This window comes from Lipotes vexillifer, unplaced genomic scaffold, assembly GCF_000442215.2.
Source record: "Lipotes vexillifer unplaced genomic scaffold, Lipotes_vexillifer_v1.1 scaffold685, whole genome shotgun sequence".
NCBI classification, from domain to species: Eukaryota; Metazoa; Chordata; class Mammalia; order Artiodactyla; family Lipotidae; genus Lipotes; species Lipotes vexillifer.
This window is the reverse complement of record NW_006771436.1, coordinates 50,219-73,380: the sequence shown is the minus strand read 5'-3', so window position 1 is coordinate 73,380 and position 23,162 is coordinate 50,219. Positions and strand designations below refer to the sequence as shown.

The 23,162-nt window shown below is 36.5% G+C and overlaps 1 protein-coding gene across 1 annotated transcript in view; it reads right to left on the bottom strand.

The window, feature by feature from the left end:
* Positions 1 to 23,162, bottom strand: part of SLC9C2 (solute carrier family 9 member C2 (putative)) — a 92,814-nt gene that overhangs the window by 42,109 nt on the left and 27,543 nt on the right. The window contains exons 11-18 of the mRNA XM_007446770.1: positions 21,998 to 22,079; positions 18,168 to 18,334; positions 17,464 to 17,562; positions 13,412 to 13,509; positions 12,284 to 12,403; positions 8,888 to 9,086; positions 7,998 to 8,186; positions 5,250 to 5,399 (exon numbers count right to left, since the gene is read on the bottom strand). Coding sequence (XP_007446832.1) covers positions 5,250 to 5,399; positions 7,998 to 8,186; positions 8,888 to 9,086; positions 12,284 to 12,403; positions 13,412 to 13,509; positions 17,464 to 17,562; positions 18,168 to 18,334; positions 21,998 to 22,079 — 1,104 coding nt within the window. The remainder of the gene's footprint in view (positions 1 to 5,249; positions 5,400 to 7,997; positions 8,187 to 8,887; positions 9,087 to 12,283; positions 12,404 to 13,411; positions 13,510 to 17,463; positions 17,563 to 18,167; positions 18,335 to 21,997; positions 22,080 to 23,162) is intronic.

The following is a 23,162-nucleotide window of genomic DNA, read 5'->3' as shown; positions in this document are numbered from 1 at the left end:
TGAAAAATAACATACCAGGGAACCCCCATAAGGTTAACAGCTGAATTCTCAGCAGAAACTCTGCAAGCCAGAAGGGAGTGGCATGATATACTTAAAGTGATGAAAGGGAAGAACCTACAACCAAGATTACTCTAACTGGCAAGAATCTCATTCAGATTCGATGGAGAAATCAAAAGCTTTACAGACAAGCAAAAGCTAAGAGAATTCAGCACCACCAAACCAATTCTGCAACAAATGCTAAAGGAACTTCTCTAAGTGGGAAACACAAGAGAAGAAAAGGACCTACAAAAACAAACCCAAAACAACTAAGAAAATGGTCATAGGAACATACATATCGATAATTACCTTAAACATGAATGGATTAAATGCTCCAACCAAAAGACACAGGCTTGCTGAATGGATACAAAAACAAGACCCATATATACGCTGTCCACAAGAGATCCACTTCAGACCTAGGGACACAAACAGACTGAAAGTGAAGGGATGGAAAAAGATATTCCATGCAGATGGAAATCAAAAGAAAGCTGGAGTAGCAATACTCATATCAGACACAATAGACTTTAAAATAAAGAACGTTACAAGAGACAAGGAAGGGGACTACATAATGATCAAGGGATCAATCCAAGAAGAAGATATAACAATTATAAATATATATGCACCCAACATAAGAGCACCTCAATACATAAGGCGACTGCTAACAGCTATAAAAGAGGAAATCGACAGTAACATAATAATAGTGGGGGACTTTAACACCTCACTTACACCAATGGACAGATCATCCAAAATGAAAATAAATAAGAAACAGAAGGTTTAAATGACACGATAGACCAGATAGATTTAATTGATAGTTATAGGACATTCCATCCAAAAACAGCAGATTACACTTTCTTCTCAAGTGCACATGGAACATTCTCCAGGACAGATCACATCTTGGGTCACAAATCAAGCCTCAGTAAATTTAAGAAAACTGAAATCATATGAAGCATCTTTTCTGACCACAACGCTATGAGATTAGAAATGAATTACAGGGAAAAAACCGTAAAAAACACAAACACATGGAGGCTAAACAATACGTTACTAAATAACCAAATGATCACTGAAGAAATCAAAGAGGAAATCAAAAATTACCTAGAGACAAATGACAATGAAAACACAACGATCCAAAACCTGCAGGATGCAGCAAAAGCAGTTCTAAGAGGGAAGTTTACAGCTATAAAATCCTACCTCAAGAAACAAGAAAAATCTCAAATTAACAATCTAACCTTACACTTAAAGGAAGTAGAGAAAGAAGAACAAAAAAACCCCAAAGTTAGCAGAAGGAAAGGAATCATCAAGATCAGAGCAGAAATAAATGAAATGGAAACAAAGAAAACAACAGCAAAGATGAATAAAACTAAAAACTGGTTCTTTGAGAAGATAAGCAAAATTGATAAACCATTAGCCAGACTCATCAAGAAAAAGAGGGAGAGGACTCCAATCAATAAAATTAGAAATGAAAAAGGAGACGTTACAAGAGACACCGCAGAAATACAAAGCATCCTAAGAGAGTACTACAAGCAACTCTATGCCTATAAAATGGACAACCTGGAAGAAATGGACAAATTCTTAGAAAGATATAACCTTCCAAGACTGAACCAGAAAGAAACAGAAAATATGAACAGACCAATCACAAATAATGCAATGGAAACTGTGATTAAAAATCTTCCAACAAACAAAAGTCCAGGACCAGATGGCTTCACAGGTGAATTCTATCAAACATTTAGAGAAGAGCTAACACCCACCCTTCTAAAACTCTTCCAAAAAACTGCGGAATAAGGAACACTCCCAAACTCATTCTATGAGGCCACCATCACCCTGACACCAAAACTAGACAAAGATACTACAAAAAAAGAAATTACAGACCAATATCACTGATGAATATAGATGCAAAAATCCTCAACAAAATACTAGCAAACAGAATCCAACAACACATTAATAGGATCATACACCGTGATCAAGTGGGATTTATCCCAGGGACGCAAGGGTTCTTCAATATACGCAAATCAATGTGATACACCATATTAACAAATTGAAGAAAAAAAACCATATGATCATCTCAATAGATGCAGAAAAAGCTTTTGACAAAATTCAACACCCATTTATGATAAAAAAACTCTCCAGAAAGTGGGCATAGAGGGAACCTACTTCAACATAATAAAGGCCATATACGACAAACCCACAGCAAACATCATTCTCAATGGTGAAAATCTGAAAGCATTTCCTCTAAGATCAGGAACAAGACAAGGATGTCCTCTCTCACCACTATTATTCAACATAGTTTTGGAAATCCTAGCCACGGCAATCAGAGAAGACAAAGAAATAAAAGGAATACAAATTGGAAAAGAAGAAGTAAAACTGTCACTGTTTGCAGATGACATGATACTATACATAGAGAATCCTAAAGATGCCACCAGAAAACTGCTAGAGCTAATCAATGAATCTGGTAAAGTTGCAGGATACAAAATTAATGCACAGAAATCTCTGGCATTCCTATACACTAATGATGAAAAATCTGAAAGACAAATTAAGGAAACAATCCCATTTACCACTGCAACTAAAAGAATAAAATACCTAGGAATAAACCTACCTAAGGAGACAAAAGACCTGTATGCAGAAATCTGTAAGACACTGATGAAAGCAATTAAAGATGATTATCAACAGATGGAGAGATATACCACGTTCTTGGATTAGAAGAATCACTATTTTGAAAATGACTATACTACCCAAAGCAATCTACAGATTCAGTGCAATCCATATCAAATTACCAATGGCATTTTTTATGGAACGAGAACAAAAAATCTTAAAATTTGTATGGAGACACAAAAGACCCCGAATAGCCAAAGCAGTCTTGAGGGAAAAAAACGGAGCTGGAGGAATCAGACTCTCTGACTTCAGACTATACTACAAAGCTACAGAAATCAAGACAATATGGTACTGGCACAAAAACAGAAATATAGATCAATGGAACAAGATAGAAAGCCCAGAGATAAACTCACGCACCTATGGTCAACTAATCTATGACAAAGGAGGCAAGGATATACAATGGAGAAAAGACAGTCCTTCAATAAGTGGTGCTGGGAAAACTGGACAGCTACATGTAAAAAAATGAAATTAGAACACTCCCTAACACCATACAAAATTAAACTCAAAATGGATTAGAGACCTAAATGTAAGACTGGACACTATAAAACTCTTAGAGGAAAACATAGGAAGAACACCCTTTGACATAAATCACAGCAATATCTTTTTTGATCCACCTCCTAGAGTATGGAAATAAAAATAAAAATAATCAAATGGGACCTAATGCAACTTCAAAGCTTTTGCACAGCAAAGGAAACCACAAACAAGACGAAAAACACCCCTCAGAATGGGAGGTAATATTTGCAAATGAATCAATGGATGAAGGATTTATCTCCAAAATATATAAACAGCTCATGCAGCTCAATATTAAAAAAACAAACAACCCAATCCAAAAATGGGCAGAAGACCTAAATAGACATTTCTCCAAAGAAGACATACAGATGGCCAAGAAGAACATGAAAAGCTGCTCAACATCACTAATTATTTGAGAAATGCAAATCAAAACTACAGTGAGGTACCATCTCACACCAGTTAGAAGAGGCATCATCAGAAAATCTACAAACAACAAATGCTGGAGAGGGTGTGGGGAAAAGGGCACCCTCTTGCACTGTTGGTGGGAATGTAAAGTGATACAGCCACTATGGAGAACAGTATGGAGGTTCCTTAAAGAGCTAAAAATAGAATTACCATATGATCCAGCAATCCCACTACTGCACATGTACCCAGAGAAAACCATAATTCAAAAAGACACACGCGCCCCAATGTTCATTGCAGCACTATTTACAATAGCCACGTCATGGAAGCAACCTAAATGCCCATCAACAGACGAATGGATTAAGAAGATGTGGTACATATATACAGTGGAATATTACTCAGCCATGAAAAGAAACGAAATTGGGTCATTTGTAGAAACGTGGATGCATCTAGAGACTGTCATACAGAGTGAAGTAAGTCAGAAAGAGAAAAACAAATATCGTATACTAACGCATATACGTGGAACCTAGAAAAATGGTACAGATGAACCAGTTTGCAGGGAAGAAATTGAGCTACAGATGTAGAAAACAAACGTATGGACACCAAGGGGGGAAAGCGGTGGGGGGCGGGGGTGGGGGTGTGATGAATTGGGCGATTGGGACTGACATGTATACACTGATGTGTATAAAACTGATGACTAATAAGAACCTGCTGTATAAAAAATAAATAAAATTCCAAAAAAAAGAATTTAATACATATGCATATTATTAAAATTATTATTGCCTAATAGTGCCAGGAGTGGTGGCTTTGGGGCTGTCTCTGGGAGATGGTAGAGTGGAGGGCTGAGAGGGATAATTGTATTTCTTTTATTATGTTATTTCCAAGTTGAAAAATTATGCATGAATATTTTTTACCATAAGTGTTCTGTGTGTGTGTCTGTGTGTGTATATTCAAAGACCTTACCTCTTAGGCCATGGAATTGAATACTCTGAAGCAGAAAATCATATATGAAAGTTAAAATAGCCCTTTTAGGAACATGACTCTGCTAAGTTGCAGAGGGGCCTGAAGTGGACAGACTGGTGTGAGGGAAGCTGGTTAGGAGGTGATTCATTCCACCTATGATTTCCTAATGTGCTTATGTCCTCATCTCCCATTTGGTACTTACCTCATACTGCCTGGAAATGAGGAGGATCTTGAATGATAAAAAATAATAATAATAAATACTACCACTTATGCACTCCTCAGTACCAGCATTTGAAGTTTTCTTTTTTCTCTTCCCCCCCCCCCCCCCCGCCACTTCAGACCTACCCTTTCCTTAAAGCCTTGTTCACGTCTCATTTCCTACATGAAGCCTATTTCAAGTGTCCTACCCTTCGAGAGTGTTACAAAGACAGACAGAATCTCTAGTCTGCACTCAGAAAATAAAAACAAATAGATTTTCTTCTCTGAAGATCATAAATGAGTTTGATAATCATAGCTGAAATTTAAAGAGCAGAGACTGTTCTCTGCAGCACCTCGTATCACATAATAAACAACAGAATCCCTTTCACTTGATATAATTTATCTGTTGGGTCAAATACATGCAGAAATGGTCTTAAAAGAAATCAAGACACCTAAGTGATGTTTTCCCCAAATGACCAGTGCTTGTCTCTCACCTGAGTTATTGATTCTCGGCTAGAAATTTGTTTTATTAAAAATTTGGCATCCTCTTGACTTTTGACATAGCCTTTTGTAATACTATACATCAAGCTGAGGCGCTTTTTGATCTGCACATCTACAATATTCATCAGCAGTGGTATTAGTACCTGGAATAATGGAGAGAAAAAAACTGAAAATTTAATGAGGAAAAGCACCCTCTAAGGCAGATGTTCTCAAAGTGTCATTTCTAACAAGCTTGTTAGAAACACAAATGTGACGCCATTGCTGAAACACAAATTCTCAGGCCCCACTCCAGACATGCTGAATCAGAAACTCTGGGGATGGGCCCCAAAATCGGTGCTTTAACAAGTCCTCCAGGTGATTCTATGCACACTCAAGTTTGAGAGCCACTCTAAAGAAATGAAAGCTCAATGAATAACTGTTCTGTAGCTTTAAGGGGAAATCCCTACCCTGCGCTTTCCCTCATTCTCCATATCACCAGTTTTCAGGAGACAAGAGAGGTCACCCCAATAACCTGGGTAATAGTAACCAACTGAATAAATCTCTCTACACCTCAGTTTCTCCACTTGTAAGATAAGGACCTTAGGGTATCTGAGATCCTCCTTAGCTCTAAATTTCTCAAATTATAAGCTGAGGAAGGAGAGTGCAGTGACTGAGGAAAGTGGAATTTTTAAATATAAACCTCCCTGGGTTCAAATACCAGCTCTGCTACTCACCAGCTCTGTGACCTTGAGCAAGTTACTTAGTGACTCCAAGGACTTAGTGTCCTCATCTGTTCAATGAGGATAATAATACCTAAGTACCAGAATTCCAGTGGAGTGGCCCTCATGAGCAATGCAGTGAATCACAGAGACAGATGCACATCAGAGCACAGGGAGGATGGTGAGGGGCCAGATAACACAAGAGGAAGATGTGACCAGGAAAAGAACATCACAGAGAAGGAGTCACAAGAGTAGAGAAGGGACAGATTTTTTTTAAACTGTTATTCTGGTTGTGAAACTTTGGGCAGAGGGAGACATATTAAAGAGGATTTTTATAAAGTTTTATTCCATGATGCACTGGCACCCCCTGGGCCTATCTGAAGTAAAGGTCTCCAATATTCTTCAAAGTTTTCCAATACAGATTTGTTTCTTTTGAAAGCCACACTCTGCTGAGACTGGCTATTAGGACACCTAACTTGATAGAGTGGTGACACCTACTTCACAGGGCTCTTATAACAATTTAACTAGATAATGTAAGTAAAGTGGTCTGCACAGTTCCGGAACATAGTAACTGTTCAGTAAACAAAAGCTAATCATGACTATATTTACTTAAATACACTCCACTGGGACTTGTCAGAGCATGTTAAACAGAAATAGCAACTAGTTCACACTTTAAATAGGGTTGACTTCCACAATAACACATCTTTAAATCTTTATTTCACTCAGAGAGACTTTTCACAAAGTATTCCTTCTAAAATAATTATTTTACATTCATCTGCATAAGATCCCTGTATAAAAACTGATTATCTAAAGACGCCTCTACCTTCCACATTAAGACTTAGCCTCATTCTACATATCCTCATTTCTAGAGTCGTTTGTATTATGGTGGGTTATACCTTATGTCGACACTTCGCTCTAAACTCAGCTCATAAGGAAAAAATCATAAATAAATTGTGCATACAACTCTGTAGAGTCATTCTTATGAACACTAAAGTTTGGTAACATTAATATAGAATCAAGGAAGGAACAAAAAAAGGAAGTCAACAAGCACAAGTCTGGGCATTCAGATGATTTTGCCTTAAAGATCACTATAAAATTGCTTGGAGAACGGGGACTAGATGGAGGATTCTAATGCATGCCTTTTGCCATCAGGGTTTACAGCAATGTTTTTTCATATTAAGCCTCTATAACTTCAATACATACTAACAGACTTATTTGATGTAATAAGAATTAAGCAACTCAAAAATATGGAGTGGCAAGTGAAATCATCTAAAGCACCCAAGTTAAAAGCTTATATAATGCAACTGCATTGGAAAGAGAAAGGAGGCTTAAGAACGAGACTGAAAATCTGAAGATCTACCTTCAGAATCAAAACCAGAGCCACGAAAAGAAGAAATGGTCATTGTTAAGGAGATTGAAGGCCACAGTAAAACTGAACTTCATAGGCAGTGGGCTATGTACGTAGTGTGGGCTCTAGGGTAAATATTTTTATGCTTCTGCACAGTTAGGGCTTTATGAGCAAATTTTACTAAAACTTGGAGAACTTGTTTCTGGGTTATCCTGCTGCAAGGGGCACCACTGTTTTCATTTATTCATTCAATACATAACTTATTAAGTACTCACTATATACTAGGTACCATTCTGGAGCCACAGGTTACATCAGTGACCAAAACAAAGATCCCTACCTTGTGGAAAGCACATATAACAAACAGCAAAAAAGTGATAAGCGTTATGCAGAAAAATTAAAATTTAAGCAAGTGGAGGGGGATCAGAGAGATGGGTGGAACACGCTGGGAGTACGGACGGCAGGTTGACATTTTACGTAGCGTAAAAGAAGGTCAGGGAAGAACTTCTCCATGAGAAGGTGAGATTTGAGCAATGACTTGAAGGGAGTGAGAGAGTGAACCATGCAGATACCTATAAAGAGAGGGTTCCAGGAGAAAAGACAGCTCCCTCCCTCATTTCTTTCAAAATAGTGAGGTTTCTTAATTCATTCGACAAATAGTATAGAAAAAAAAAGTATTTTAAAATTTGAAGTTTTACCTTGATAAGAGGAATAAATCTAATTATTCTGAAATAACCTATTATTACTGTAAACTGAATAAGAACCAAGTGGTCTGGTCTCAATCTGACAAAGTATATACAAAATATATCAACGATTCCAATAAGCACGATAAAAAATTCCAAAGTATTCCAATGTTGATGAAAATATCTGCTTTTCAAAATTGTTATCTGTTTAGAAAACATATAGAACGTACATCATTTCACAGCACTATACAATGATATGGCGAGGGGATTCTTTAAAATTAACAGTTAAATCCTCAACTACAAATGAGTTAAATTCCAAAAGTTGGGTTTTAAGTCATTCATTTGAAATTCAAAAAAATCCTACATCAAAAATTATTTGATTCCAAATATACATAATCTAGTATGAAGCTGTAATGCCAAAGAAAAGCAATGAAAAGTACTAAACAGATTCATTGCAATACTATTAATTATAATTAAAGTATGAAAACAGTAATGCTGATAAATCATCTTTGAAGCATTTATCCTAAAAAGTAGTTCTCATCTTATATTATGACAAGTAACTAGCAAACCATTTTGGTTTTATTCACTTATTTATTCTTTGCATCATTACAGGGAGTATTTGAGGGAGACAGCAAATGTCTAGATTTTCAATTCTTTTTTGCCTGATCTTTGAGATTCTCTCCACTTTTATGATACTTCTCTTATCTGATATCCAAGACTAACTGTTTTAACTGATTTCATTATTAAACTCAGAAAATTCAAAAAGATTACCAAAATTCCAGAATCCTATCAACTGTTACAGCAAAAGCCTTCTATTATCAATTATTTCCAAAAAATGACAAAAAATAGACTCAAATTATCTAAACTGTTCTTTTTATAGGATACATTTCTATTTTAAACAGTACCTTCAATGCTGATTCTAACAGATATAAAAATACAAAATAGTAGTTTACTAATATCAGTGCTGACACATTTAATTCTCTTGCCATTGGCCATAGATGCATTATCATAGGATAAATGTACATTATTCGTATAATATGTCCTGCATATTCAAATTCTTCTGAAAATACAATGTGATATAAAAAAATCAGAAATTTATTATTCCTGAAAAAAAAGAGATCAAATAAAATGTCAGATCACTTTAAAGGTATAACAATTAAAATCTGAAGTTCATTTGTTTAAATAAATATTAACATTAATTTGAAGAAAGATACAAATAATATGAAACAATAGCTAAGCAAAAATCTAAACCATACTTTCGAGACATAAAAATCATAAGGGAAAAAGATAAAAATATGGCTCCTGGTAATCTAGATCAGGGCTGAGGAGCTTTTTTTTTAAGTTAATGTCATGCTTATTATTCACCCAGGTAGAAGAAACATTTTCATTAACCTCTGCCAAAACATTAGGTACTGTAAATACATATTCATTTGGGAGGGTGGCTTTTGGGGGGTGGTGTGTGTTTTTCTTCCAGTTTTCTTAAGATATAATTGACATAGAGCACTGTATAAGTTTTAAGGTATACAACAGAATGGTTTGGCTTACGTACATCACAAACTGATCATCATGGTAAGTGTAGTGAACATCCATTACCTCATATAGATGCAACATTAAACAGATAGAAATTTTCTCCTTGTGATGAGAACCCTTGGGACTTACTCCCTTAACAGCTTTCATATGTAACATGCAGCAGTGTTAACTATATTCATCATGGTGTAATACATTACTTCCCTAGTACTTATTTATCTGATAAATGGAAATTGTACCTGGTGACTGTTTTCATCCACTTCCCCCTCTCCCACCCCCCACCTCTGGTGACCACAAATCTGATCTTTTTTTTCTATGGATTTGTTGGTTTGTTTTTGAAGTATGATCGACCTAGAACACTATGTTAGGTCCTGTTACACAACACACTGATTCAATATTTCTAGACTTTTTAAAATGATAACCACAGTAAGTCTAGTTATGATATGTCACCATACAAAGATACTACATAGTTACTAACTATATTGCCCACACTGTACATTTCATACTGGTTACTCATTTATTTTGCAACTGGAAGTTTGTACATTTTAATTTCCCTCACTATTTCTTTCCTCCCCCGACCCCTCCCTTCTGGACACCACCTGTTTGTTCTCTGTATCTATGACTCTGTTTCTCTTTTGTTAAGTTTATTCATTTGTTTTGTTTTTTTAGAATCCACATATAAGTGAAATCATACAGCATTTTACTTTCTCTGTCTGACTTACTTCACTTAGCATAATACCATCTAAGTCCATCCACATGGCAAATGGCAAGATTTCATTCTTTTCTAGGGCTGAGTAATATTCCATTATATATATATATGGAATATATACATACATATTGAACCATCCTTGTATCCTTGGGACAAATCCCACTTGATAATGGTGTATGATCCTTTCAATGTATTGCTGAATTTGGTTTGCTAATATTTTGTTGAGGATTTTTGCATCTATTGATATGTTCATCAGTGATATTGGCCTGTAATTTCCTTTTTTTGTGATATCTTTGTCTGGTTTTGGTATCAGGGTAATGCTGGCTTTATAGAATGATTTCAGAAGCTTTCCTTCCTCTGCAATTTTTTGGAATAATTTGATAAGGTTATGTGTTAACTCTTCTCTAAATGTTTGGTAGAATTCATCTGTGAAGCCATCTGGTCCTGGAATTTTGTTTGTTGGGAGTTTTTAAATTACTGATTCAATTTCAGTACTGGTAATTGGTCTGTTCATATTTTCTACTTCTTCCTGCTACAGTCTTGGGAGATTGTACCTTTCTAAGAATTTGTCCATTTCTTCTATCTTATTGGCATATAACTGTAGTACTCTCTTGTGATCCTTTGTATCTCAGTGATTTCAGTTGTAACTTCTTTTTCATCTGATTTTATTGATTTGGGCCCTCTCTTTTTCTTGGTGAGTTGGGCTGAAGGTTTATCAATTTTATTTATTTTTTCAAAGAACCAGCTCTTAGTTTCATTTATCTTTTCTATTGTTTTTTAGTCTCTCTTTCACTTATTTCTGCTCTGATATTTAAGATTTCTTCCTTTCTATTAACTAAGGGCTTTGTTTGTTCTTCTTTTTCTAGCTCCTTTAGGTGTAAGGTTGGATTGTTTGAGATTTGTCTGGAGAGCATTTTCTAAAATCAAGGCTAATCGCACATAGGAACAATGCAAAAATTCATACATCAAAAGCAAGAAGCAAATTAATTTAGAGAAAAACATCAACACTGCTTAAAATTAGGAACAGAATGAAATATTCTATTCAATATTACTATGACATTTAAAATTTTTTTTTCTATTCATCTAAAGTAGAAGCTGACAAAAAGAGGTTACTTGGATATATGTCAAGATCCTAGGGTTTTAAATTTTTATGTTTTTCTGTAAACTTAATAAGTGGAAGAAAGTAAAAAATTATCATAATTTGTTATGAAAAGCATGTTAACACCCACTTAAAATTTATTAGCATTAATGGTCCCAGTATTTTCTCATTTGACATTTTGTGTGTGTGTGTGTGGTACACGGGCCTCTTATTGTTGTGGCCTCTCCCGTTGCGGAGCACAGGCTCCGGACGCGCAGGCTCAGCAGCCATGGGCCTAGCCGCTCCGCGGCATGTGGGACCAGGGCAAGAACCCATGTCCCCTGCATCGGCAGGCTGACTCTCAACCACTGCGCCACCAGGGAAGCCCTGACATCTTTTGTTAGTAGAAAAACCTTGTCTTTCTGCTCTAAAAAGTATATAAGCTCACAACTTATATAACAAAACAAAGAGTCTACACAAGTTAAGAAAAATCTGTATCTTGCGTTATTTTGGACGTTGGTTATAATTATTATTAAGGCCATGCTGTGTTTTTCCTAATAATAAGACATCAACAGAACTATCCCATGGCACAGATGAAATTAAGTTGAGAGCTAGATTTAGTCTTTGAGTTTGCTATTTCTCACCCCTGCTCATCCCAGAAGAATACCAGAAGAATATGAAAGAAGTCCAACATGTAATGTGACCCTAAGACATGGTAATTAAAACTTGAAGAATCCAAATATGACCATCCTTTTCATCTTTTTTCTACCCACTCTCTAATAGAGGTGCCAATGAAATTGGTAAAACAGAATGGAGAAAGAGAAGCAAGCACTTTGTTCCTTCCGCACTTAATGAATAAGACTTGACTACAATATTAGTTGGGTTTTTTTTTTTTTTTTTTTAGGGAAGATCAAAGTAATCTATTCTGACAATGTAGAAAAGGTCATATTTTCAAGTACATTGCTATTAAAGGTTCACAGTACTTACCCACATAGAAAAATAGGTGTCTTATCTTCATGATATTCCAAGAAAGTTAATATGTTTTTAAACTTGATAAGCCAACTTCTAGCTCTTACATAAGTTGAAACATCATAAATATTCATGAATCTAATAGAGAAAAATATACATACATGTTATAATGAAAAGCAAGTACTATACCTTTGGGTAATATAAAACAGAAAGTTATACTAAACATAAATGTAATATGGGTTTATTAAATATGCCTCTGTATCCATCCACCTACCCACCCATGGTCACAGAACAGAAACATTTCTAGTGGGAGACTCCTGCTGTCCATGTTCCTGGAACTATCTGTGACCTGAGGCAGAACATAATTAAAACTTCAGAATCCAACTCTTTGGGGTTTAGAATCAAGCTTCCTTTTGTCATGCCTTGACTAGCCCAAGATTCTCCAAGGCCCTGAAGTCTCTGTCCTTCCCAAACTTTATTTAGGAATTGATGCTACATCTCCCAGATATATTACCAGGCTGCTGAAATGTTAACTATCACCCAGAGAGAATCTCCTATCTCTGTTGCCCCACAGGTTTGTCTTAGACCATCCATTATCTAATGTTTCAGGACTGTAACCAGATATCAGTATATCTCTAAGATACTGAGTTTTTCCCATCATATTTAATTGCATCTATCAGTTCCATGGGTTGGATCAATTCCTCCAGATCCTATGATCCTATTCCACCCCAGAGAGCAGTTTAATGGCAGGCTCCAGGCCTCCTTACTTCCCCTATGCAGTAATTTAGTAAATGTGATATAAAGACAAAATAATTATCACCATAATTAAAACTATATGGGTTCTTTTTCATGGCTCCCCTTGTCTCTCATATAATTGCTCTGTAGTCAAATCTTCCTCCAGAAACTCCCAATGTCATCAAAGTTATGAATTTTCATGGAGAAAAGTATAAACTAGAAAAATAGGAAGTAAAATAGAAAAGTAAAGTAAAGTAAAATAGGAAGTAGATGGATGGATGGATGGATGGACAGACAGATAGATAAGATAAAAAGATTGACCAATCTGGACACTGAACTCTCAGTTTCTTCATTCTCTATCACATACCCATTCAATTTTGGAAATATCAGTTAAAGAAGTATTACACTTACTTTCCTTGGATGTGGCAATAGCTTTTGGTTGCACCAATTAATGTCCGGGCTGCCTCTACACTGAGGACTCCGTCATTACACTGTTTTTCAAAGCTACTCTAAACATACAATTTTAAATAAAAATTACAAAGGACCAAAACATTAATGTAATATACTCTGCTTGACCTTTACATACCCCTCACTATTATTATTGAACTCAATATATGAAAATATACTATTCAAAAACTTCTAGAGCAAGAAATAAATTTCATTCCGTTTAAATATTTACAGAATATTCCATTTTTGCAAAGTACTCTCTCAGGAAACTCAAAATCTATACAACTCAAAGAGTTTACTTCAGATGTTCAACATCACTAATTATTAGAGAAATGCAAATCTAAACCACAATGAAGTATCCCCTTGTACTGGTCAGAATGGCCATCATCAAAAAGGCTACAAATAATAAATGCTGGAGAGAGCGTGGAGAAAACAGAATCCTTGTACACTGTTGGTAGGAAATGTAAACTGGTGCATCCACTAGGGAGAACAGTATGAGGTTCCTTAAAAAACTAAAAATAAAGCTACCATATGATCTAGCAATTCTACTTCTGGGTATATATCCAAAAAAAAAAAACCCAAAACTCTAATTCAAAAAGATACATGCACCTCAACGTTCATAGCAGCACTATTTACAATAGCCAAGACATAGAAACAACCCAAGTGCCCATCAACAGACAACTGGCTTAAGAAGATGTGGCAGATATATATATATATATATATATATATATATATATATATATGAATATTACTCAGTCATAAAAAGAATGAAATATGCCATTTGCAGCAACACGGATGGACCTAGAGATTACCATACTAAGTGAAGTAAGTCAGACAAAGACAAATATTATATCACTTATATGTGGAATCTAAAAAATAATACAAATGAGTCTATACACAAAATGGAAACAGACTCACAGACATAGAAAACAAACTTACGGTTACCAAAAAGGAAAGGTGGGGAGGACAAATTAGGGGTATGGGATTAACAGATACAAACTACTATACATAAAATATACGCAATAAGGATTTACTGTATAGCAAAGGGAATTATAGTTAACATCTTATAATAACCTGCAATGGAATATAATCTGAAAAAAAAAACTGAATCACTATGCTGTATGCCTGAAACTAACACAATATTGTAAATCAAATATATTTCAATTTTTTTAGAAAAGATAACATGGAGTGGGTCATTACATGGGATTGTTCGTTTAAAAAGTAAATGTGGGGGCTTCCCTGGTGGTGCAGTGGTTGAGAGTCCGCCTGCCGATGCAGGGGACACGGGTTCATGCTCTGGTCCGGGAAGATCCCACATGCCGCGGAGCGGCTGGGCCCGTGAGCCATGGCCGCTGAGCCTGCGAGTCCGGAGCCTGTGCTCCGCGACGGGAGAGGAGGCCGCAACAGTGAGAGGCCCGTGTACCGCAAAAAAAAAAAAAAAAGTAAATGTGGTAGGTCATTATAACAATGGTCCCAATGTAGCATGCCTTTCCCATGCCTCTTTGTAACTAACACTGCTGCTCCTTCCTTCAAAGGTGGGGTCTTCTTCACTCATTGAATCTGGGAAATCTTTGTGATTTACTTTAACTAATAGAACGGGGGTAAAAGTGATGTTATTCAATTTCCAGAGCCTAGGAGATACAGAGGGCTTGCAGCTTGTCCTCTCACCCTTTTGGAACCCAGAGACCACCATGTAGTAAAGAAGCCCAGTTCACTCTACTGGAAGATAGGCAGCCATGTGGAGGAGAAGCAAAGTGCCTTTAGTCTACCCTCTCAAGCAGACTAAAGGCTTTCTCAGACTCATATTGTCTGACATGTGGCCTGTATGAAAAGGAATTACAGAGTAGAGTGGACTACAATGAGACTCATTGAAAACACATGAGTTTTTAAGGAAACTGTACCAGATTGGACTAAAAAAGACAGTACGAGTTCTAAATAAATAGGAATTTCCATTTCTACTGGCAGAAATCAGTCTGAGAAGGTTACTCAGCCACAAACATGGATTATTTCCTATGAAAATGTAGAGAATGGGGAGAACTGGGACATATGCCCATCTGGATTTCAGAATTGCCAAGGACCAGTGATTAATCAGTGCTTCCTGTTCTTCCCCTTCTTGAACAGAGGTGTCTATTGATCACCACTGAATGTTGTGGGTGGAGGTGGGGGAGACAGATAACTTCTCTTTTTAGTCCACAGGTCTCTGGATCAAGAGGAATCATACTTAAGGAGATACAACCAAGAAGCCTGAGCAGACTTAGACTAAATGCACATCATGAGATACTGGACTTTGAATCTGATACCATAATAGGATGAAGGCTTGCCAGGGTTCGGGGCGTGCGTGCAGTGTCTTAGAAAAAGATGAGTGTGTTTTGCTTCGTAGGAGGGGTAAAAATATTTGTGGCCAGTGAGTGGAATGTGGTACATTAAATATGGTCACAGATGCTTTGCATCTCTTACCATCGCGAGGTTGAATCTACTGTCCCAAGCCTCAAATTAAAGTGGCTTTGTTCCCAAGTCTGGTAGTAGGGTACTGGTTCTCGGCTGTATGCCTCAGGTTACTTCTATGTGGCCTCTCATTCTTCAGAGGCTAGGCCAGCTTCCTCACATGACAATCTCAGGGTGGTATTCAAAGTGGAAGAAGGGGGAAATTGCAAATCTCCTCAAGGCCTAGGCTCCAGTACATGCCCAAAGTCCTTTTGCTACATTGTACTGGTCAAAACAAATCACAAAAACACCCAAATTTAATGGTGGGGAGGGATATAGACACCACCTCTTAATAGGAGGTCTTACAAAGAATTTGTGACCATACTTTACCTCTCTGGGTAAGAGCCTTTCAAATTCTGAGAACATCTTAAATTAAGTATAGAAATGTTTTTAAAATGAAAATATAGTGTTAATATTTTTGTATTAAGAAGAAATACGTTCTTCAACAGAAAAAATAAAAGGAGGAATTTATAGATTAAGAGAGACAAAGTACATATTCATTCATTGCAATACGTGATTTTACTGAAATGCAAATTAAAAATATAAACTGTGAAAATACGCATTGATCACATTTATGAGGTAATTGGAAATTTGATCATTGACCCAATATTTGATGTTATTAAGGAATTATTAATTTTTAGGCGCAATATTAGTATTTTACTATGTTTTTAAAAAGACCAAATTTAAAAATTTTAAAAAGACTAAATCTTAAAAATTTAGAGATACATACTGAAATATTTGCAGATGAAAGGATATAATATCTGGGATTTGTTTCTAAATAATATGGAAGATGGAGGAGTGAATGAGGGTGCAGATGGGGCACAGCTGGTCATGTGTGGATGGTTTTTAAGGCTTAGTGATGGGTACTTGGGAGTTCATTACACCATTTTATCTACCTTTGTATATTTTAGAAATTCTTCATAATAATAACTTCTAAAATGAAAGTAAAAAGGATTCTGGGCATAACGAGTATTTTATATACTTGTAAAACTGAATAAAATTTGTACTATTAGAATAAAACCCCAATTTTAAATGTGCAATTTGATGTTGATTTAAACTTGATTTTACCTAGTAATCTTCCTACGTATATAACATTTAAATATTAAATTGTAAATATTTTAAGAGAATTTTGCTTCATTAGATTTATTTTAACTCATTAGATTTACAAAAGTTAAATAAGCACTTGAGAGAATATTGTATAAGAGGAACTCAAATATGTTAAATTTATAAAAGCAGTTTCAAATATTTGAAGATTTTAATTAAGTACATAAATGGCACCAAACATTATTCAGACTCCCCAAAAGTGAACTGCTAAAATTAGCTAGACTTAGAAATAGAATAACATTTGTGACTTGAATTTAAATCCTAAGAGATTTCTTTTATTTTTTAACTTTCATAAATCAAACATAAATTTTAACAACCAATCAAAAGATGAAAAAAATCTTCTAGTCACCTGAAAACCATACATAAGAATTAAAAGCACTGTAAGAATAATAAATAAATAAAAAGCAGATTATGTGAAGGGTACCAACCATTTGTATTATAGCTACATGCAATCTGGCCTCTTCTATTAAAACTTCATCTGTTGGGGACTCCTCCTTCACTTTTTTATCACATGAAACATGAGGAAACTGAACAGTATCAGACTAAATTTAAAAACACACAGAGATAAAGTTACAAATAAGTAAAAATGATTAGGAGCTGTCAAATACTTCGCTCAACCAAGATTCCAATAACTCAAATCAGAATCGCTAAAACGAAGGGGTGTATAAGTGAAAAACGTTCTCCATATTAGAAATGTTGCTTTCAATTGTGGCGAAGTAACTATTCATTTGGGGAGATTTAGAAGCCAAATTCTTCCCCAAGCTAGTTGTATGCTTGACTGCTCTCTGGAGCAGTCTATGTTTTCTGCTTTTGATAGTACTTATACAGGGAAAGATCTCTCACTTCCTCAACCAGTTGGAAACATCACCCTGGCAGAGGCCATTCATAGTTAGTCAATCAGCCACTTTGTAAAAACACCAGTTCTCCTGTATTTGGCAAATAAGGCTAGATCACCAACACCTTCTCTTTAGAGACAGAATTCAAACTATTTTGCCAATATAGCAAAGCTAGTAAATGTATCTCCCTTCAGTATCCTGACATACAACTAGCAGAATCAAGTTTTTTATAATAAACTAAAGAAAAAGGCAGGCCAGAAAGGGAAAGGACTATTTTTTGCCAGGTATCAACTCACAGGAATGATGTATTCAATCTTTGTTTTTTCTTCTACTAAGGTCCAGTTAACATTTGTCAAAATTTTTTCTGTTTTAAATAAAGTTATTCTGTTCTGTATTATCTCCTGGATGTGCTTAATGGCATTTTGCATGGCCATTTGTCTTGGAAGGGAGATGGCACACAAACCTGTGACAAAGAAAAGGAAGGGCCTTAATAAAATACAGTGAAGATTGCACAGGGAAGTGAAATGTTGCATAATGTAGTGAAATCCTGGCATCACTTGCATAGCCAAACCAGAGTACTTAGAGCAAGGACAACTATTTGTCCAAAATTTTCCAGAAAATTACCCAACTATCCATTTCCTTTTGGCTGTACAGCTCAACTTTTTCTGACTCAAGTGCTAGAGAATGTCTTCTTAGTTTCTTTTTGTTCCCTATAGCTAGATACATGACTCACTATTTAAAGGCACCCAATCAGTATTTCTCCAAGTACTGAAAGCTACCTGTGCCTACAAGTAAAGGAGCTGCCTACTAAATTATGCAAATTCCTGAGCTTTACGCCATGTCTGGAGAATCAGAGTGGCCTGGGAATTTGCATTTTGACAATTTCTCCAACTGATTCTTATACATAATAAAATTTAATGGCCACTGCAATAGAGATCCCTCAAATTTAACATCTCTGTTTCCTGGCCAGCAAATCTACATGTCCAAAACTTATAGCAGTTTGTATCATCTTGAAGTATCAATTTGAAGTTTTAGATATGAGGCTTGCTTACCAAAAAGAAGAATTTAATTGGTGAGTAAGCTTTGCCTACTCATTCAGAATTCCATCTCAATAAAACTGTTCTCAATAAACAACAAGGTTCTACTATACAGCACAGGGAAATATATTCAATATCCTGTGATAAACCATAATGGAATAGAAGATAAAAAAAGAATGTATACATATGTATAACTGAATCACTGCTGCACAGCAGAAACTAACAAAACATTGTAAATCAACTACATGTCAATTAAATAAATAAATAAATAATAAAACTCTTCTCTCTTCATAATTGCATATGAGATGTCTCATAAAGAGTTTTAAATGTTTCTAAATGTTTCAGTTTAACTTTATTGCATTCTCTACAGGACACTGTGGTGGCTGCATTTCAAATTTTCAGGGATTCAAAAAGGCTTGTAATCATATCCCTCTCAGTTCTCTATGGTCCAGAGCAAAGATGCATCTGACTGCCATGCTGAAGAGTTAGAACGTGTCAGCTTTGGATTTAAAATTTCCATGGCTGAGAGCACACAAGGAGAAAGTTTATTCATTTGCCTAATTACATCCCACCCATTAGGATGGAGCAACGGCCACTTGCCAGTTGCTCTGGGGAAACATGGGTATAAGTGTACCACTCGATGGCACCAGTACATCTGAAAAAACTCCTGTGTTTAAGATGATCCTGGAAGAATATGAGGATGGATCTCTCTCTCTCTTTTTTTTAAAAAAATATTATTGAAGTAGAGTTCATTTCCAATGTTGTGTTTAATTTCTGCAGTACACCAAAGTGACTCAGTGAGAGATATATATCTATATATATAAAAATATAGATATATGTATGTGTGTGTATATATATATGTGTGTGTGTATACACACACACACACACACACACACATATATATATATATATTCTTCATATTCTTTTCCATTATGGTTTATCACAGGATACTGAATATAGTTCCCTGTGCTACACAGTAGGACCTTGTTGTTTATCCATTCTATATGTAATGGATTGCATCTGCTAATCCCAAACTCCCAGTCCTCTCCCCTACTCCCTTCCCCCTTGGCAACCACAAGTCTGTTCTCTATGTCTGTGAGTCTGGTTCTGTTTTGTAGATATGTTCATTTGTGTCATATTTTAGATTCCACATATAAGTGATAGCACATGGAATTTGTCTTTCTCCTTCTGACTTACTTCGCTTAATATGATAATCTCTAGGTCCAGAGGATGAATCTCTTAAAAGCATTAGATCAGATGGAAGAAGTTGGTCTGAAACTCTTCCTGATAAAACTCTATTTTGTCAATTACCTGTTAACATGCGAGTGTTTCTAGAAAGGATGAGCATTGATTCTGAGGATAAAGTACTTGCCATACATGTTTGTTTCACAATGAAAATTCTGAGGTTCAGTTAATACAATAAAAAAAAATGGTATGGGAAGAAAAGGAGAAGAAAAATATATTTCCATGATAGTAAAACCTCTTGCTCTTGCCTTTGAGTATCAGAGTAAGAGCAATCTCAAGAAAGCAAGCATGGGAGAAAACCAGATGTTATATCATAAGCAAAGAGAGCAGAGTGGGTCTGGATCCCTGAAAGCCAAAGAAAACTGGCGGGAAGGGAGGTGTGAGCAAACCTTCACGGATCGAGTTAACTTTACTCATGCTCCAGGGTAGGCTTTTGCTGATCCAAGCTCTACTTTCCACTGCAAACAAGAGCAAACACATAACGTGGGGAGAAGGAGAGCTGCCAAAAATCTGCCCCATTTACTAGTCCTATTTGCATATTGGGGCCATGGACTTTGAGGTAAGCTACCACAGGAAGTTCTGCAATAGTGTAGATGGGGCACAGTTTCAGGAGTGGGCAGAACTGTGAAAAGACACAAGCAGAGGGGCTAAATTCACCGGGCTACTTCCCTGTTTATAAGAACTCTCCTTCAACATTACCCTTCCTTGACCTCTCACCAGTTCCATGCTTTCCAAGAAACCTTCTGATTACTAATTTGATTTATCAAGGAAATTGGTATTTAGAGGTGAACACCCTGAATAATGATCACAATTATTTCTGACATAGAAAGAAATCACCCTCATTATAAATTAATAAATTGATTTTCTGCTGCATCTGTATTCTCCTGTGAGTGCGATATATGTAAATTTCCAGCCTTTTGATTAATTCTAGATACCCTGACAAAATCAGGTCTCTGCACCAGCAAAGCTGAGGACCAGGCCACGGGACACTGGAGGATACTAAGGCCCTACTCTAAAACTTTGTGTAATCCCACCTTGCCCTTTCTCTCCCCCTTGACTCCACTACCACTGATTCTCTTACCCTGACTTCTCTACTGATCATTGGTCTATTTGTGATTTTATTATATTTAGGTATTTTATTATCAACAGCTTCAATTTTTTTCTAGAAATAGGCAACTGTGGCAGAGCTTGCTGACTGCCCCCAATATTCATTCTCCCCTTCTTCCTTTAACAATAGAATCTCTGAGTTTTGGCTAAGCACATGGCCAGTCAGTTAAGATAATATTCCCCAGCTTCCTTTGCCCACGTGTGCCCATGTGACTAAGTTCTGGCCAATGGACTGTGAGTGGTAATGATATGTACAACTTCTGGATTGTGCCCTTAAAAGGTAAGGAAGCTTACCCTCCATTAACACCATCACCACCACCATCACCCCCACCCTATCTTCCCTTTCTAGTTGATTGGATTGAAGATACAGTGGCAGTGAGCCAGCATCTACCCTGCAGACAAAAGCAACACCCTGGGAAGCCGAGGAGCAACAAAAGAGAAGGATCTGAGATCTTTGGACAACCTTGTGGAACAGAACCATCCCACTTCTCTGGACTTTCTGGTGGAGGGGAAAAAAACAAACAAACAAAAAAAACTTTGTCTTGTTTAAGCCACTGATAATGTGGTTTCTGTTAAAGTGGCTGAAACAATATCCCAATTCATACATCATCTATAAATAGGGAGTGAATGAAAATGAGTGATTTCATAATCAATTCCTTGAGCCCCATAAGAAATGTCTCCACCACTCCCCAACAATAATCTCTTTGCATTACTCTCCCCAATTAATTAGACTTTACCTAATATTCTGGCTGAATAAGTCATCATGTATGAATTTATTCCCATAGTCATTAATGATATTACTTGTATATACAATATAAACTGAAAAACAAAACACACAGAGTCAAAACATTAATAAGTTCTCCAAAGGGAATCATTGTTCAATTAACCACCAACAAAATTCTACCTTAATCCACATTTTAAAATCCTGCCTCTGCTAAGAAGAGGCAAAAGGGTTATTTTGTGGACACTGCTTGAATATAATCCACTGGGGTAGAAATCAGTTCTCAATCAGAGTGAGAAAAAAAATAGATTTTGTAGTTTCTGGGAGGGATAAGGACACTGAGAGAGGAGCTCTCCATGGTTGCTGCCGTCAACAGTGGCCATGCAAAGCCTGAAAAGCCAGCTCGGTGGTTGATTCTCAGACGTTGCTGTGGAACCTGCAGGGCTGGGGAGCAACCCCGGCAACTGCAGGCAGTGGTGATAGGGAAGTGCACCTGCCACAAGCATTTACTACAGCCATACGAGAAGCTCTGAAGAAGTAGACAGGAACTGCGCTGGGGTCAGGAGAGGCACCATGCAGAAGCAGAAGCAGAACCACATTTGTAGGTCTTGGCTCTGCCATTTACTAGCCATGTAATTTGAGGCCAGTTTACCACTCTGAGTCTCAAGGTCCTTTACTGAAAAATGGAGTTAATAGCAGTATGTCTTTAGAGAGTATTTCCCAAATGACTGATCACAATAAGCACCTGAAATGCTTCTTAAAGACACGGACTCCCAGACTTATTCCCTGCAGATTCTGATTCTGTAGGGCTGGGGTGGCATCAAAGGGATTCTTAACATCAAACAGATTTGGGAAACACTGAAAAATGATACTCAAATGTTAGTTAATATTTCTTTGACTTGGTTTTAGGCCAATTCCTTGCACAAAAGAAAACTGAAGGAGCTCATTATTCTTCTCCTCTGGAACATGGAAGGACCCAAAGTCCCTGCAAAACCACAGGTCTGTTTGAACTCCAAATTAATTCCCAGACCATGCCCACAGATATGAAGTGTAAATCCCCAGGAAAGATGGTGAGGACTATGATACTCCATTTCTTAAAAAGCAACATTAAAAATAAACTCTTTCTCTTTGGAGAGTTAGGGTGCCTGAGTTCTTTCACTAACATGCTATTCTCTTTATTT